This window comes from Ursus maritimus, unplaced genomic scaffold (assembly GCF_017311325.1).
Source record: "Ursus maritimus isolate PB19 unplaced genomic scaffold, ASM1731132v1 scaffold_19, whole genome shotgun sequence".
NCBI lineage: Eukaryota > Metazoa > Chordata > Mammalia > Carnivora > Ursidae > Ursus > Ursus maritimus.
The window spans coordinates 55,419,857-55,436,366 of NW_024424341.1; the positions used below are offsets into that span (position 1 = coordinate 55,419,857).

The window sequence follows — 16,510 nt, forward strand, 5'->3', positions numbered from 1 at the left end:
TGCTGCATTTAGTGTGACCACGGATTTAAAGAGAAGACATTATTGGCTATTCACCCTTCTATCTGATGTGCCCTTATCTTTGTGTTTAAAAAAAAAAAAAAAGACAAAACAGAATGATGAAGAAAATCTTTCACTCACTGTAGCTACCACATGACAAGACAACCTATTGAAAAGCAAACCAATTCAATCACGCATTGTTTGGTCTATAAGGCACCAAGTAACCAGTTTGACAGTTTGTGTCTCCCCCTCACCCCCCCCCCCCCCCCCCCCAGTGAATTGGCTTATTTCACTGGATTCAGTGAATCGGCTGGTTGTTGTGGCTTTGTGTGGTGGACACAGCTCTCATTTTGTGAGGCCTAGAACGGAGTTAAAGTTTCTAGCGTGAATAAAAACCAGCTGGGGAATTGGACTGCTAGCTCCCCAGGGAGGGATGTTGCATTTTGACAGACAAGCTGAATGGTATGAAATATGAGCTCTTTGCAACCTGCTCGGGAAAGACTCAGTGTGTGCTTCAGAAAAGACTAGTCCGACTCAATGAACTGTAAGGCCAAATAAATACTGTGGTCTTAAAAATGGGGTGGGGGTGCCTACTTGACCTTGGATTTTCTGATTCCTGAAAGAATCGTTATCTTTTCAAAGAAGTGCTTTTGCTCCAAAAGCATATGCTCATCCATTCATTTTTGGAAAGAAACGTTCAATGCACATGCGTTTAGTGAGCACCTGTGCACCTGGCTTTATGCTGAGTACCGTGTGTGTGGTGGTTGTGTTTATCTAGTTTACCGGACGGTGGATTTTAAACATGTGCTGACGTGCATTTAGATACTACCAGAGGTGCAGGGTACTAAGGCATTGTTGAGCAAGCATTTTTAACTTCAGCAAGGATAGCTGGGAAAGGTCCTCAAGGAAACAGTTTCTGAACTGAGACTTACAGGGTGAGGAGGACAGAGGCAGTGAGTGAAGATGGAGGTTGGGGAGAAAACAGTATGGAACGTGGAGCTGGGACGCGGGGCGGGGGGGACTTGAAAGAAACCTAGAGGGGCTACTGCAGAGAGTGAGGGCTGCGAATACCACGGGAAGGGTCTCGTGCTTCCCGCAGTGTACCGCATTCTTACTCCATGCCAGGTCCAGTACCCGGCGTTGTCCCGTTGCCACCGCCCCCGTTAGTGTAGTTACTAAATAGAGGAGCGGAGATTTTTGAATTTGCTCTTCTGACTTCCACTTGCAGTGGGTTTCGAGGGTCCAGCCTGCAAGAAAGATGGTGGTATTCAATAGACAGGCACACGTTTGGACCACTCAGTCAATCTAGTTAATTTGTTCATTTCAGACAAAGGACTGTGATTATTATCTTAAAAAAAAATCCATTTCCCCACACTGCCCCCTAAGAATGGCCTGATGCTGTTTCTGGCTTCAGAGTCTAGTTGACTAGAGGACAAAAAAGGGATGGAGACACTGAAATAGCAACTGGAACTTTGAGAAATTGTTTTGAACTGGTGTCACGCATTTTCTCAGTTTATTTTAAGCCTGAAGAGCTGCTGTAGTGTGTTTTTGGTGACAAAAATAGGCTAGCTTTAACTATGGGTCTTAGCTTATAGCACACCTGTTCTTTAAAAAAAAATTACAATAGGCAACGCAAATCTATTTTTCAAAGAGAAGAGAATTGCTCTGATCATCACTAAACTACTTTGTTCTCGTCCACCACCTAGCGATACTGAAATATCTTGGTAGAGACCCAAATTATTTCAGCCGGAGTGAAGAATCACCTCTGTTTCCATAGAGAAAGGTCTTTTGAATGCATTTTATTCAGTATTTGAGAGGAGACAAGCAGATAAAAACTGACCTATAACTCTTGCGAAGTCCAAATCCAGTGAGTGTTGGATCAGGCAGGATGTGTGTTAAAGAATTTCCTAGATCTAGTGGGCCCTCCTTTCTAGTGAGTCCCCTGTCGCACTGGCCGTTCAGTCTGAGACAGTGGCAGGGACTGACCCAGATTCACCAGACTTCACATGTTTCTAGAGCAAAAAGCTGTGGTCTCACTGTATTTGGGGCCTGTAAGGGGATGACACGCCTTTCTTTTCCCATAATGGCAGAGGATTAGGGATGCTAGGAAGGCAGAGACTTTATGCTACTTCCTGTTCTATCCCTAAATAATGATGCTCAAGCTGGTGGGTGACCGGGTCATAATACTGACTGCCAGCGTGAAGGAGCCCAAGTCTAGTAAGCGTTTGTGCTTTCAAAGCCGACTTTGCCGGAGAGAACAAATCCACCCTCAGGTTTTCTCTTAAACTTGAGCTTAGCTTTTTTTCAGAGCCAGAAGGGGGAGCACCAGTTAACCAAGAATACATTTGGGGCATGAGTGAGGAACTTTTTTTTTTTTTTTTTAAGATTTTATTTATTTATTCGACAGAGAGAGACAGCCAGCGAGAGAGAGTACACAAGCAGGGGAAGTGGGAGAGGAAGAAGCAGGCTCGTAGCGGAGGAGCCTGATGTGGGGCTCGATCCCATAACGCTGGGATCACACCCTGAGCCGAAGGCAGACGCTTAACCGCTGTGCCACCCAGGCGCCCCATGAGTGAGGAACTTGATTGAAAAGGTTCTTTTGAAGTTCTGTTGGAAATTATGAGAGAATCGTTCTAATAGGAAAGCTGTAATGTTGAATATAGAATGCAAGAAGGTACTTTGGGGAAAACCTATAGTAATGTAGTGTTATGGGATCTTTTGGTTTTTCTGACTCCTACCACTTACATTGAGTCCAGGGCCTCCCACTACACAACTTGGCAAACCGTGTGTGTGTATGTGTGTGTGTGTGTGTCTCTAGGGCTTTGTTAGAAATCACTCTAGAGAGGGAGAGTTGTCCTCATACAGAGGACGCTGTCCCTATTCCAGACTACATTCAGTATATGGCATTTGTACTTTCTTTGAAGATTTCATTTATTTAGTTAGTTAGTTAGTTATTAGAGAGAGATCGCGAGCAGTGGGGAGAAGGGTAAAGGGAGAAACAGACTCCCCACTGAGCAGGGAGCCTGATGCGTGACTTGATCCCAGGACTCTGGGATCATGACCCGAGCCACCCAGGTGCCCTGGCATTTTTCCTTAAAAAAAAAAAAAAAAAAAATCCAACAGCCTGCGTTCTGTTTTTTATTTCCTTTATCAGATAGGTTACCAAGCATTTAAAAGACTGTGCTAGGTGGTAAAACTATAGTGATCATATTTTCTGACTCTAAAATCTGGATAAGTAATTTTATATGTATTGAGGGTATTTTATAGAGACCAGGAGAGAATATTTGAGGTTGTCAGCTTAGGGTCACTAAATGACTACCTGCTATTCCCACAGAAGATAGAATCTTCTTCATCCGGAAAGAATGGCTGACCTCTCCATTGGAACTGTGAGAGACTCTCATTTTCTTTGTGGCTCGGTTGTTACTCATCTGATATCTAAATCAGCTTGGTTTGCTAGGGATATATGTCTTTTACTGATTAGATTGTAAGTTCGTTGAGGGCGAGAGATGACTTTGGTCCTGGTGTTAGCTCTGCTGCTAGTTTGCTATGTGACCATGGGCAAAATTCATTAAAAATGAAAAATACTAAGTAAGATCCTTGCTCTCTAGGAACTGAGTCCAGTAGGAACATATTTGTATGTGTACATAAATGACTATCCTTTATTCAGTGGCCGCACAGTGATATAGGGAATTGATCACCTCAGCTGGTTTTTTTAAAAGAGAGTCTGGGATGTACTGTCAGTATGAATAAGACCTTCTGAGCCTCGCCTCCTCACTTCTTCAGGACAGCAGCACTATGTTAGGAGAAGAAGAAGCCTCTGTACGTACAGAGATAGTCCTCATCTCAGCTAAACTCGAAAAAAATATAAAGAAGTATTGGCCCTGTGCATTATTGGAAACTGTTTTTGTTCAGGAAATTTATTGAGTGCCTACTGGATGTCAGGTCCTGGAACCCAGTCATCTGGCAGCCTGATAGAAAGGGCCCTACTCTGGGCTGCTTCTCATTCTTTGGCTGGCATTCTAACCTTTTTCTTGCCCCTGTGGACTCGGAGTGGCTGTGGAGTGGGCTTACCACCCCACAGGCAGGTGACAGATGTTTTCCTAGTCCGCCAAGTTGGGAGTTTCCCTTGATGCTCTTTCCTTGTTTCAAAATTCAAGGGGCCGGTGGCAAATTCCAGTCACTGTTTCTTTGCAGTGCCACACTGGTGTAAACTATTGGTTCATTTCTTTGTTTCCTTTGCCACCTGGGTATTATCAAGACTAAGAATCAGGCATGTTTTTAAGGAAATTGAAATAAAGAACAATGGACTGTGTTACTCATTCAAATAACGTATCTATCCAAAAGGACAAGAAGAAGGTGGTTCAAACTGACCCAGTCCTTTGTTTTTGTCATGACATTTCAGCATAGAGATCACGTAGGGCAGAGAGGGGCTTTGGTGTTCATGGATCACTAATCACTAGCCTCTGGATCCTGGCGCTCTCGGCGCTGGGTGTGAATCTCTTTGAGCCTGTTTTCTCGTATAAAATGGTGCTAATAACCCTTACCTAGAAGATGGTTGTGAGGTTTCAGATAATTGTGCAGAGCACCTAGCAATGTCCTGCACATGGCCACTCCTAATTAATCCCCATTTTCCATTTTTGACCCAGTCAAACTCTAAGCTTAGAGCCACAGATGTGTAGATGACTCTCAGGGCTTGGTTTCCTCTGGCTAGATGCCTTTTTCAATTCAGCCTGCTATGTGAGTGCCCTCAAAAGAAGATTGATGTTGGGATGGTATTACTTTCTCCTCTCCAAGGGCCTGCTGCTCTGAGTGCCTCAGGGACTCCATAATGAGTGACCCATGTCTGACCGGGGACTGAGACAGCTGGCAGGCCACTCACAAGAGTGGCGTTTCCATCTGACATGTGCCCAGTAACCCTTCAGGTGCCTGATGTGTTGCTTGTTACAGCAGCAATCTTGCCCACCTCTTGGCGTGCACCGCAAAGTCTGATTTCTTTACTAGAAAGGTTTAGAATTAGTTGTACAAGAATTCCCATCCTAATTTTGTGACACCCTACAGAGCCTTCAGTTACTTCTCAGGAGGTGTTTTGACATCCGGTAAACCATAGTTTGTTTAAATCTGAGAGAGAGAATCCGTGTCATTTAGCAAGGGGAGTTGGTGCTGTTGCCACAGCGTACTCTCCATTCCCGCGCTTTAAAACTAGATCTCGGATTCTTTGGGGTGAGAGGGATGAGGGCAGTTGTCAGATTTAAGCCATCCATCGAGTGGCAGAATCTCCTTGATGATGGGTGCGGCAGGCAGTGTGCAGCCTCTGCTTTGAGTATTTACGGAGCAGTCCCTTCCTTTTTAAACAGCTGGGGATTTTGTTTTTTAAATTTTTCTTTATACTGGCCAAAATTGTCTAACTATGTTCTCCTCATCTCTCCCAACATAACCCTTTGGAACCATATAAAATGATCTCTGTCAATGAGACAGTCCTGTAGCTATTCCACATAACTGTCATAGTGCTCTCCTCTTTCCTTTCCAGCTTACAGATCCCTGGTGTTTTATGTGAGTGGGTCTTTATTACCTTAGAAATTCTCCAGCTTGTCCGTCTTAATCATTGATTCCGTTGTTTATTCATTCTTCCTCTCCCAGGACCTTGCAGAGGAAGACAGTGAATCACAGTGGTTAAGAGCACAGGTTTTGGAGTCAGAACTGAGCTGGACAAGTGACTGAATTTTTTTAGGACTCAGCTTCTTCGTCTGTAAAATGGGGTTCTTAAAACCCACACGCACAGAAGTATAAGGAAATGTGATGTTAAAATTGATTGTCTGTTTACTCGAACTCTGCTTAGAAGGCTTTATGGTGATTAGAAAAGCGGCTTCCTTGAAGCTTCTCTTAAAGTGCGTTTTTTTAATTCCTTAACCGTTTATTGGGAAGCATCAGTTTTACTGAGGAACAGTGCTGTTGTCGTGTTAGTTTTGACAAGCAAATTTTGCGGGGTTGAGATTGATAAAAAGGATGTCGCTGGAATCCAAATGGGCTTCCTTGTATATTCTGATTCTGGAACTAAAAATTTAAACTACATGGCATTTTTGGGGCGCCTGGGTGGCTCAGTCGTTAAGCATCTGCCTTCAGCTCAGGTCATGATCCCAGGGTCCTGGGATCCGAGTCCCTAGTCGGGCTCCCTGCTCAGCTGGAAGCCTGCTTCTCCCTCTCCCTCTCCCCCTGCTTGTGTTCCCTCTCTCGCTGTGTCTCTCTCTGTCAGATAAATAAAATCTTTAAATAAATCAATAAACTACCTGGCATTTTTAAGGGAGAGCATAGCTTGACTCATGGTTATCCGGTTGCAGCAATGTGTGACTACAGAAGCACTCCCGCCTCTCTTTCCTCGAATTATTGGATGGCTGCTGTATGCTAGGCCCTGAGCCAGGTCCCGCACATTTCACCCTCAGACCCCCTTGTGAGGAGGTGCTGTCCCTGAGATGCTAAGTCACTTAGCCAGAGTATTGGGACTTGTCTGTCAGGATTCAAACCCAGGTCTGTTAAGATGTCAACCCTTAAATTCTTGATGTTGTACTTCATATAAGTAGAAGATGCCCGAGAGAGAGTCTAGATTGGTTCAATTACCTTGTGTAAAGACACATCATAAATCATTCATTTGCTTTTCCTTACTTCTTTGGCGAAAAGTCTAGGTCAGAGCCTAGAGATAGCGGCCGTCACTCGCTGCAACCTGAGAGGCTGTGTGGCTGATTTTATGAGGAGTGGGACAGGGACAGGGGTGGGCTTTGGGGAGGGCATGGTTCTTTGGGACCCCAAGATCCGTTCACATTTCATTAGAGTCTTCCTGGCTGAATCAGTTAGCAGGCTCTATGAAGATTGGGTTGTCTTTGCCTTTGGGTGGTCATTACAGGTAATGTCAGCCCCCAACCCAAATGGGTTTGTTCCTTCTTTCATGTACATTTTATTCTCAGCTGTTCTTTTTTTTGCCACTTGTTTGCACAGGAAGTCCTCAAAGAATCTCAGACTAAACAGGAAGTGATTTGTTCCCATATAAATAGAGGTACCAAAAGGAATGAGGATGGGCAGGATAAGGAAGGGGGAATGGTTGACCCTGACCTAGAAGCTAGTTAGTTGTCCCCTTTAGTGGATTTTATACAAAGATCCCCTAAATACTGTTTAAAAACTTTATTTACTTGAGAGCTCGTGCGCGCACAAGCAGGGGAGGGGCAGTGGGAGAGGGGAAGCAGACTCCCCTCTGAGTGCAAAGCCTGCTGTGGGGCTCAATCCCACAACCCCAAGACTGCAACCCGAGCTGAAGTCAAGAGTCCGATGGCGAACTGACTGAGCCACCCAGGAGCTCCATCCCTAAATACTTTTAAGTATATAGGTTGTGTACCTTTGTAATAAATCTGCCCTTCTAATTTGGTCTTGTTAATTTGGAAATAAAACCAAATTGCTGGAGCTACACCTGAGTCCATTTACCTTGATCCTCTTTGGTTGCTCTCCTCCTTAGTAGATATTTTACCAAAAGGCCAAAATTTCAGGTGTAGGCTTTTAGGAAATTTAGCATTTGTTTAGAGCATTTTGTCTGCATGTGAGCTTCAAAATAAAAGGATTGAATAATTTTGGAGCAGAGTATCTCAGTAGTGTTTATGAGCATGAGCTTTGGAGACAGACCCTCCTGGGTCTTGATCCCAGCACTGTCACTTACTGGTTGTGTCATTTAGGTGCGCGGGACATTTTTCCCTGGTAAAGTGGAATGTCATGAGGTTTAAAAGAAATAGTATTTGGGACTTGCTTGGTACCTAGTGAGCCCTCAAGTAGTAGTTGTTACTGCTGCCGCCGCTCCTGTTACTGACAAAGGGGACTGCTGGGAAAGAGACAAAGTATTATCTTCTTTGTCCTGCTTGACGAGTTGGTTTTACCCTTTCCTAATTCCAAAGCCACTGAGAATTAACCCAAGGCCAATATAGCGAAGGAAGTTCTCCCTTGGAGCTTTCAGCCCTAGCAGAATGCATGCTCTATTTCTTTTCTGGAAAGAGGAAATTACTCATTCTCAAGTCCGTCTTTTATCTTTTTAAAGATTTTAGCCATCTTCGAGTATATAACATTCGTTATCCTTATGGGATGTTTAGAAAACTTCCTGTTTACTCCAGGACACCCCTGATAAAGGATGTGGATAGTCATCTCGTTGTGATTAACTAAACATGGCCTGCTTCTTATAAACTCCTTTGTTTGGATAATGCAGTCTCACACTCCGAGGTGTGACTGTGTGTCAGCTTGCTGGCAACTTGTGTGATATTTGCAGACTAGAAAATACAAAATTAGTGAGATGAGCAAGCGGGTCTCTATCCTGTTTGGAGTCTTTCCAGCAGTTTCCACACCAGCATGAGTTCCCTTCTGGAAGCCTTACTGATGTTTGAGTTGCGTGTTGTTACTTACTTTTTGTGCTTTCTTTTCTCTTTCCTGTACAGAAACCAAAGCCCAAACCCCGGCCATCCATCACAAAGGCAACCTGGGAGAGTAACTATTTTGGGGTGCCCTTGACAACTGTCGTAACTCCAGAGAAGCCCATCCCTGTTTTTATTGAGAGATGTATTGAGTACATTGAAGCCACAGGTAAGAGTGCGACTCAGAGTTGATAACGGCTTTCACTGTCTACGGGATTCTTTCCAGCGGCCTGAGCCGTCTGGGGACTCTGGGATGTCTCTTCTTAAATGTGAGAGGCTTTCTGAGAAGGAGCTGAGCTGTCTGCACAGCTGTCAGACTTGCGGATCCTCCATCTGTGCCTAGTTTTGAGGTGTCGTACGGGATCTGTTAGACCTTTCAGTGCGCGGAGCATTGTGTTCTCAGGACTGCAGCTGTGGCTGGTGTTAGGTGACTCCTCTGTGCTCCCTCAGCTCCTGTCATAGCAGGCAGCCTCTTTGTGTCCTCGCAGATCTGTCAGCTGCTTGAGGGCAGGGGAATGGTCGTCCGTACTATCATCGTGTCCGCAGCACCCTACTGGACGCAAATGCTAGTGCAGTTTGGCTTAATACAATGAAGGGGTGGTTGTGACTGTTCCGGCCCTTGGCCATTGAGCAGGTGCCTGAGATTCATTATGGACAGAATTTTTTTCCTGAAGTAAAAAAAACAAAACAGCGAGGATCCTTGGATATATTCTGGTCAGACAGCTGACAACTTGGTGTTATCACAAAGACCAACTGTCTCAATATTTTCTTCGTGGTTCTTGAACGTAGAACATAGAAACAAAATTTTCCCTGTGTTGAAAACATTTATTTCATTCATTTAGTGTGACCCCATAACATGTCTCTTCGGTCTCTCTTTTGAAACCCCTGGAGCTTCCATTTTCATGCCATTGTTTCCCTTGGTTTTCTCCTGGTGCTTTCAGAGCTGATGAGTTCGAGAAGGTAGCATAGCAGACACGTGGTTATGTCAGGGCTTGAGCATTAACAGTGGAGCTCCAGAATATAGGCTTAAACTAATTTGAAACCAAGGTAGGGATTAGAGCCTCTGTGTTCTTTGTGATTCCAGTGTTATCTGTGATGATATTAAGTGTTGTGTGGTGTGCACAGCCTCCCAGGCTCTGCTGATAATTTCAGCAGCATCCTATTGAGCTGCATGACAGTGTTAATATTTACTTAGGATGTGCCAGATCAGGGAAAATAGGTTTCAAGTTGAAGCCTGCTAAAGACTTTGTAGTTATTTCCAGGGTTTTCTCTGCAACACACCAGGGTTGAATCACAGTAAGCACTTTGCCTAATCACAGCACATCTGCAGCTTTGTTTAGTTCATTCTGTTCCCAAAGCCTTTTCTCAGTGTCCATCTTTTTGACACTGGTTTTATATCCGTTTCTTTCTGGCACCTGTCCCTTGGGCCAGGAGAAGATTGCACAAAGATTCGATTCAGGTGACCTAGCACTTCAGAGAGATAGTTTGTGTCATCTCAGGGAGGGGGAGGGCACTTTTTCCTGAACTTTTTGTTTTGAAATTATTTTAGATTTATTGGAAAGGCACAAAAATTATAAGTTTAAACTGAAACTTACAAAAATTCCCAGGTTTCTTAAATGTATTTTGCCAGTTTCCCCATACCATTCTTTCTGTATATACATTTGTATCTTTTTTCTGAAATGTTTGAAAGTTTGCAGATCTGATGCACCTTTACTTCTGACTACTTCTGTGGGTATTTTCTAAAAATATTCTCTTACATAATCACCGAGCAGCTGTCATACTTGGGACATTAACACCGACCCAGCACTAACCTACCTAATCTGTGGATGTTTTCATTTCATCAGTTATCCCAGTAATGTCCTTTATAGCAAAACACAAAAATTATTTTTTGGACCACATGACAGGTTTAGTTGTCAAGCCTTTAGTCTCTTTTAATCTAGAACAGTTTAGTCTACCCATTTTTCATGGCCTTGATAGGTTTTTTGTTTTTTTGTTGTTCTTGTTATTTTTTGTTTTTTTTAGATTTTGTTCATTTATTTGACACAGAGAGAGAGCACAAGCAGGGGGAGCAGTAGAGGGAGAGGGAGAAGCAGGCTCTCCGCTGAGCAGGGAGCCTGATGGCGGGGCTCCATCCCAGGACCCCGGGATCGTGACCCGAGCCGAAGGCAGACACTTCACCGACTGAGCCCCCCAGGCGCCCCATGGCCTTGATCGTTTTAAAGAATACAGATCAGTTATTTCGTAGTAGGTTCCTCCTCAGTTTGGTGTTTTTTGTTTGTTTGGTTTTTGGATGTTTTCCTCCTGATTATGTTCATATTTGACCTTGGGAAGAAACAGCAGGGAAGTGATGCCGTGTCCTTCTCGGTGCATCACACCATGTGACACGTGATGTCAGTTTGTCCCATCACTGGCAGTGTTCACTTTGATCCTTTGGTTAAGGTGGTGGTGTGTACAAAGCTTCTCCACTGCAACGCTACTCTTTGCCCGCAGTTTTACTCCCTGATTCCTTCAGCATTTATTAGTTGGTTTTCTCCTGTCAGGGAGAGCTTTCCCTTTTCAGGGGGAGCCTTGTGTGAATGGTCTCCTCAAGTGGCCCACCTGTGGTAGCCCAAGGTGCCGGGATGTTACCCACATACCCTCCAGCTGAGCACGTCGGTGGTCTTGACCTGCCCCACCCAGCTTGCTTCTCTCACTCTTAGACTGTGATTCACGTTTTGCTATCCAGTGATAAAACTATGCCTCTCCTTGCTCTTCTACTTATGAATCCTTTCGGGTATAAGGCTTCACCGCCTGCCACTACCAGGCTGTTGCTTTTCTTAAAGCTCTGTGAGACTGTGCCACTGTCCATACTGTCACCAAAAAGCTTGGAATTTCAGGGTCATCTCCAGTAAGTTCCCAAGTCTGTCACTTCTGCTTCATCATCTGTTGGCTCTGTCCCCTCCATTTCATTTCCGCTTCCCCACCATCACCCCCTGCAGTCCATCCTGATTACCTGAGAGTTCCTCTACCAGAAAGCTCTTCTTACTGCCTCGTTGCCTACCAGATGCGGGCCACGGTCTTGGCTCCTCTCGTATGTAGTACTGTTACGGTTGTCTGCCTGCCTTCTTGCCCCCCTGCCTTCCTCTGTCTCTCTCTCCCTTTGTTCTTCCTTTTCTCTCCCCTACTTTCTGTTTTATACTACAGCAAGCATTAATTTTTAAATTGTTTTACAAGAGTACAAGCTAAATTCCTTTTTTTCCCCATTTTTTAAATTTAAATTAACATATAATGTATTATCGGTTTCAGAGGTAGAGGTCTGTGATTCAGCAGTCTTATGTAATACCCAGTGCTCATTCCATCACGAGCCCTCCTTACTGTCTATCACACAGTTGTCCCATCCCCCCAACCCCTCCCCTCCAGCAACCCTCAGTTTGTTTCCTTATTAAGAGTCTGTTATGGTTTGTCTCCCTCTCTGGTTTCATCTTGTTTTATTTTTTCCTCTCTTCCCCTATGATCCTCTGTTTTGTTTCTTAAATTCCACATATCAGTGAGATCATACTATAATTGTCTTTCTCTGACTGACTCATTTCACTTGGCATGATACCCTCTAGTTCCATCCACGTCATTGCAAATGGCAAGATCTCATTTTTTTGATGGCTGAGTAGTATTCCATTGCGTGTGTGTGTGTGTGTGTGTGTGTGTGTACACACCACATCTTCTTTATCCATTCATCACTCGTTGGACATCTGGGCTCTTTCCATAGTTTAGCTATTGTGGACATTGCTGCTATAAACATTGGGGTTCAGGGGCCCCTTCGGATCACTATGTTTGTATCTTTGGGGTAAATACCCAGTAGTGCAATTGCTGGGTCGTAGGGTAGCTCTATTTTCAACTTTTTGAGGAACCTCCATGCTGTTTTCTAGAGTGGCTGCACCAGCTTGCATTCCCACAAGCAGAATTTCTTTGTATTTCTCTGTTTTGCATGTGTGGTGTGAAATTTATCCCACATTCCTCCTAGCCTCTGGAACTTGTCCTCATTCTCCCAAGACTCCCCTACTCCCAGTGGCCCTTTGCATGTAACCTCTCTGGTGGTTCGCAGGCACATTTCAGCTTGCGGAGAATAGGATTCTCTGTTCTTGTCTCCTGAGTGTGGCACACAATCTATACTTATTGATTAAATGAGTGGTCTTCAACCTGGAGTACCTTAATTACATTCTCCTTCCTTCCTTCCTTCCTTCCTTCCTTCCTTCCTTCCTTCCTTCCTTCCTTCCTTTTTCCTTTTAAATTTTGGTTATATACATCCCCTCATTGGCATTAGTTTGTACTTTTGTAGAATTTCAGGGAAAAAATTAAACCTGGTATCTATGAATTTAACATGTGTGTGTGGGGGGGTGCTCTTTTCCCTAAAAGAATTTTTTTCCTCTTCATAAAATTCAGGCGTGTTCATAGTAGAAATTCAACAAATGGCAAAAACTGAAAAAGAATTTAAAGATTCATTGATCTTCCACTTAGTGATACCACTGTTAATGGGCTGCTGTATTTCCTTGTAGTCTTATTTCTCTGCATATGTGTGTTGGTTTTTACTTTTACATACTTTAGAATATGCAGTATATAGTTCTCGAAAATTTTTTTAACATAAATTAGACGAGGCAAAAGAACCCTGAGTTTACCAGCTTACCTACTCCTGTTTTCCTGCAGGAAAAAAATAACAGTAACCAAGAGGTGGGTCGGAGGACCATTTTTTTGAAAATCACTGTTTTTTAAACCAGATACTGCTTTGTGAGCATGCTCCCTGTTTTTTAATTTGAAGAGCAGCCGGTTTTATTAAGTATTCATGAATCAGGCAGCATCCCGTCCAGCAAGCAGAGGGGATCTCCCTCAAAAGAATACGACATGTAATTGCTACATAATGTTCCAGGAAATAGCTGGATCACAGGTCATTTAACCATTCTCCTGTCTGGGGCTCATGTGGCACCCTTTCCTGATGGACTTCAAGAAGCAGATTAGCTGGGACAGGCATTTTGGAGGAGTGCCGCAGAGCTTCAGAGCTGCAGTTAGACCAGGTTTGGAATCATTGTTCTGCCAGTTACCCATCTGTAAACTGGGGGTGACGACAGGACCTGCCTCCACGGGCTGGCGCTGGGTGTGGTGCGTAGCCCAGGCAAGTGCTCAGCGTGGGCTGGTTGCTGCCGTAGCTTCGCCAGTCGTACAGTGGTTCTTTTTGCGACTGCCCGTCGGCCTCTACCATTAAACGTAGATTCCGTGACTTGACTTTTCTCCCCAGCTTCTAAATTGAATACAGGAAACCCCATTGAAGAGTTGAGAGTAGGATGATGATCACCCAGAGGTGATCACCAGAGGTTAGCGTTTTGCCACATTTGCCCTTTCTTTCCCTAATTTTTATCATTGTTAAATCATTTGAGAATAAGCTGCAGATGCCACATCACTTCACTCCTACAAATCTCAGGCTATATCCCCAAGCTTAAGAGGAGTTTCTCCTTCATAACTGCAGTAGCATTATCACTGTTAAGAACAATAGCATTAATTCGGTAGTATTTCACATGTGTTCCATGTTTAAATTTACTCAGTTGACTTAAAATTCTTATACTGAGATTTTGTTCTAAGAGCCAAGCAGTGTTCACAGTGCATTTGGCTGTTGCTTCCTTTGTCTCTTTCAGTCCAGAACAGTTCTCTTTGCCTTTTGTTTTGTTTTGTTTTGTTTTGAATGATGACCTTATTCGAAAAGTCTAGACAGTTGTCTTGGAGAATGTCCCCTTGTGTGGTGTCGTGTCTGTACTTCTCCGTCATCCTCAGCCCCCTTCTGCCACCACCCATAGCTACCTCATCACGTGGCTCCTATCTGAGCAGAGGCCTGGGACTGATGAGACTTCGTTGAATGAATTATGGATTAGGTGTTTTCCCAGGTCTGACTAACTTAGACTGAACTTGGACCTAAGGAGAGCCTCTGCTGCCACCTGACCTCTCCATCCCATCTCCCTCTCTTGCTCATGATAGAAATCGTCCTATCACTCGTTTCCATGTGGTAATTCAGGCAGGTTATCTGGCTGATTGGAGGGGACACTCCAAATGAAATGTGTTTGTCAGGTCTGTCCTAAGCGGTTCAGTCAGAAGTCATAGTTTTTGTATCTGTCTCGTGTACCTTGGCACTTTGCTTGTCCTGGCAAATAAAACATTGCATCATCACTTTCAGAGGCAGTGTGTGGGAGCTCACACTCCTGCCCACCATGGTGGGAAAGAAATCCAGCAAGAAACCCAGGAAGAAGCCCCTCTCCTTGTGTGCCTTAGGGCCTGTGTTGCTCCCCATTTGCCACTTCACAGCCAGGGTCCTGGCCGGCGGCAGTGCCGAAAACCTACCCACCGACACCTGCATTGGAGACCTGGTAGTGTGAGCGTTGTGAATTAGGACAACTTGAAGCATCCCGTCACCTTATTATTTTTTCTGATTACAAGGGTCATAAACTTGCTCACTGTAAAAGATTATTACAAATACAGATATATAACAAAGTGTGACAGTCCTTTATAATCCCTATCTCTAGAAGTAATCTGCTTTAATAGTTGGATTATGTTTTCTGTTAATACTACCCCCCCCAATGCTTAAAAACAGGAGATCATGTGCATACTGTTCTGAAGCTTATATTTTGTTGTTTTGATTTTACATTGTATACACCTTGAACATCATCTTTATATTCCATCTCCAGGACAATTGCATTTTAATCTTAGACCTGAGAAAAGGGTGGCAGGAGTTGGGGGCGGTGGGGGGGGGGTCTCGGGGAGTCTACGGACAGAAGCTTTGTTTGCCTACAACTCCACATTCCAGGGGTCGCCCGCAGCAGGTGCCTGTGACTGCCTTGTTTCCTCCTCATAGTTTGTGACTAAATTGCCATCTCCTCCTAGACACAGACCATAAGGAAAGGATCACTGCCCTCTCTCCACAAAATTTGCTGTTCCTGCCGTTGGAGCTCTCCAAAGCCCCATGTTCTTAGGTCTTCTCCTAACATTGCAGGTGGAGATTGGTTTTGGGTTTCATCTGTCTTTTTTCCTGAGCTTTCTCACCAGTTCACTTAACCCTCGTTTCATATTTCCTAAAATTGGAATGTGTTCAAGAAATGGCCAGTAGGCAGAACAGCTTTTGGATTGATTTGCAGATGCTTTGAGCCTAGCCCAGGCTCAGAGACCGCCTCTGTGCTTGCTGTGCTAATAGGATCACAGCTTTTCACTTTCTGCTCTAGTTACGTGATCAGGGTGGAAGGGGGCATGGATCTTCTGCAGCTGCTCTGGGGTCACTGCCGGAGGTCAGACTGACTTTATATTTCTGGCTAGAACACTTTCTTCCCCCAGTTTTCCTCCACGTGGAAAATTGTCAGGGCAGTGGAGCCCCTGCTTCCTTTCTATAGCAGTTTGACTCCCGAGTGAAAAGAGAACATTGGCCACGCTGATTTGAGCTCTCTGATGCATGGCAGGAAGTAGGAATATTCAGTGCTGTCCAGAGTTCATCTCGCTGGGGGCCTTAACTTTTAGAGCCTACTCACAGTCCTCCTGAGAATAATTTCTCAGGATAAATCTGCTATCTTTACACCTCACTGTGGTCACAAAACAGTTTTAAATCCCAGGTCTCTGGCCCAATTTTGAGCCAGAGTGTGGGAAGGAGGGAAACACCCATGTCCTACAGCATAGAAAGCCCCTGAGGGAGCTTCCAAGTGTCACTGCCCCCCATCCCAGAAGGTCTGGTATCCTGGAGGCTGAATGCCTCGTGCTCTGCTCATCTGGGTGCTGCTGCATGTATTCCCCAGGCCTGTGGCCTCGCTTGTCAGCCGTGAACTAAAAATAGCATTCTCTAGGAATGATTTTTCTGAAAAATGTGTGAGACCAAACCTCCTTGGCGCCCCTCTTTCTGTGATCTTTAACCTTCTTCTTTTGGCAGTGGGAGGGGGTGGGGTGGCAGTAGCAAAATGATTTCCCATCTAATAGTCCTTTTCTTAATTGCCTTGCTTACTAAGAGATGACCAGTTCCTCTAGCAAGTACCACAGAGGGCTGAGAAAAGAAATTGTTCCCAGGGAGAAGCAGTTTCATGTGGGCA

The 16,510-nt window shown here is 44.5% G+C and overlaps 1 protein-coding gene across 1 annotated transcript in view; it reads left to right on the forward strand.

Moving 5' to 3' along the window:
* Positions 1-16,510, forward strand: part of ARHGAP35 (Rho GTPase activating protein 35) — a 72,806-nt gene that overhangs the window by 7,574 nt on the left and 48,722 nt on the right. The window contains exon 2 of the mRNA XM_008684488.2: positions 8,457-8,601. Coding sequence (XP_008682710.1) covers positions 8,457-8,601 — 145 coding nt within the window. The remainder of the gene's footprint in view (positions 1-8,456; positions 8,602-16,510) is intronic.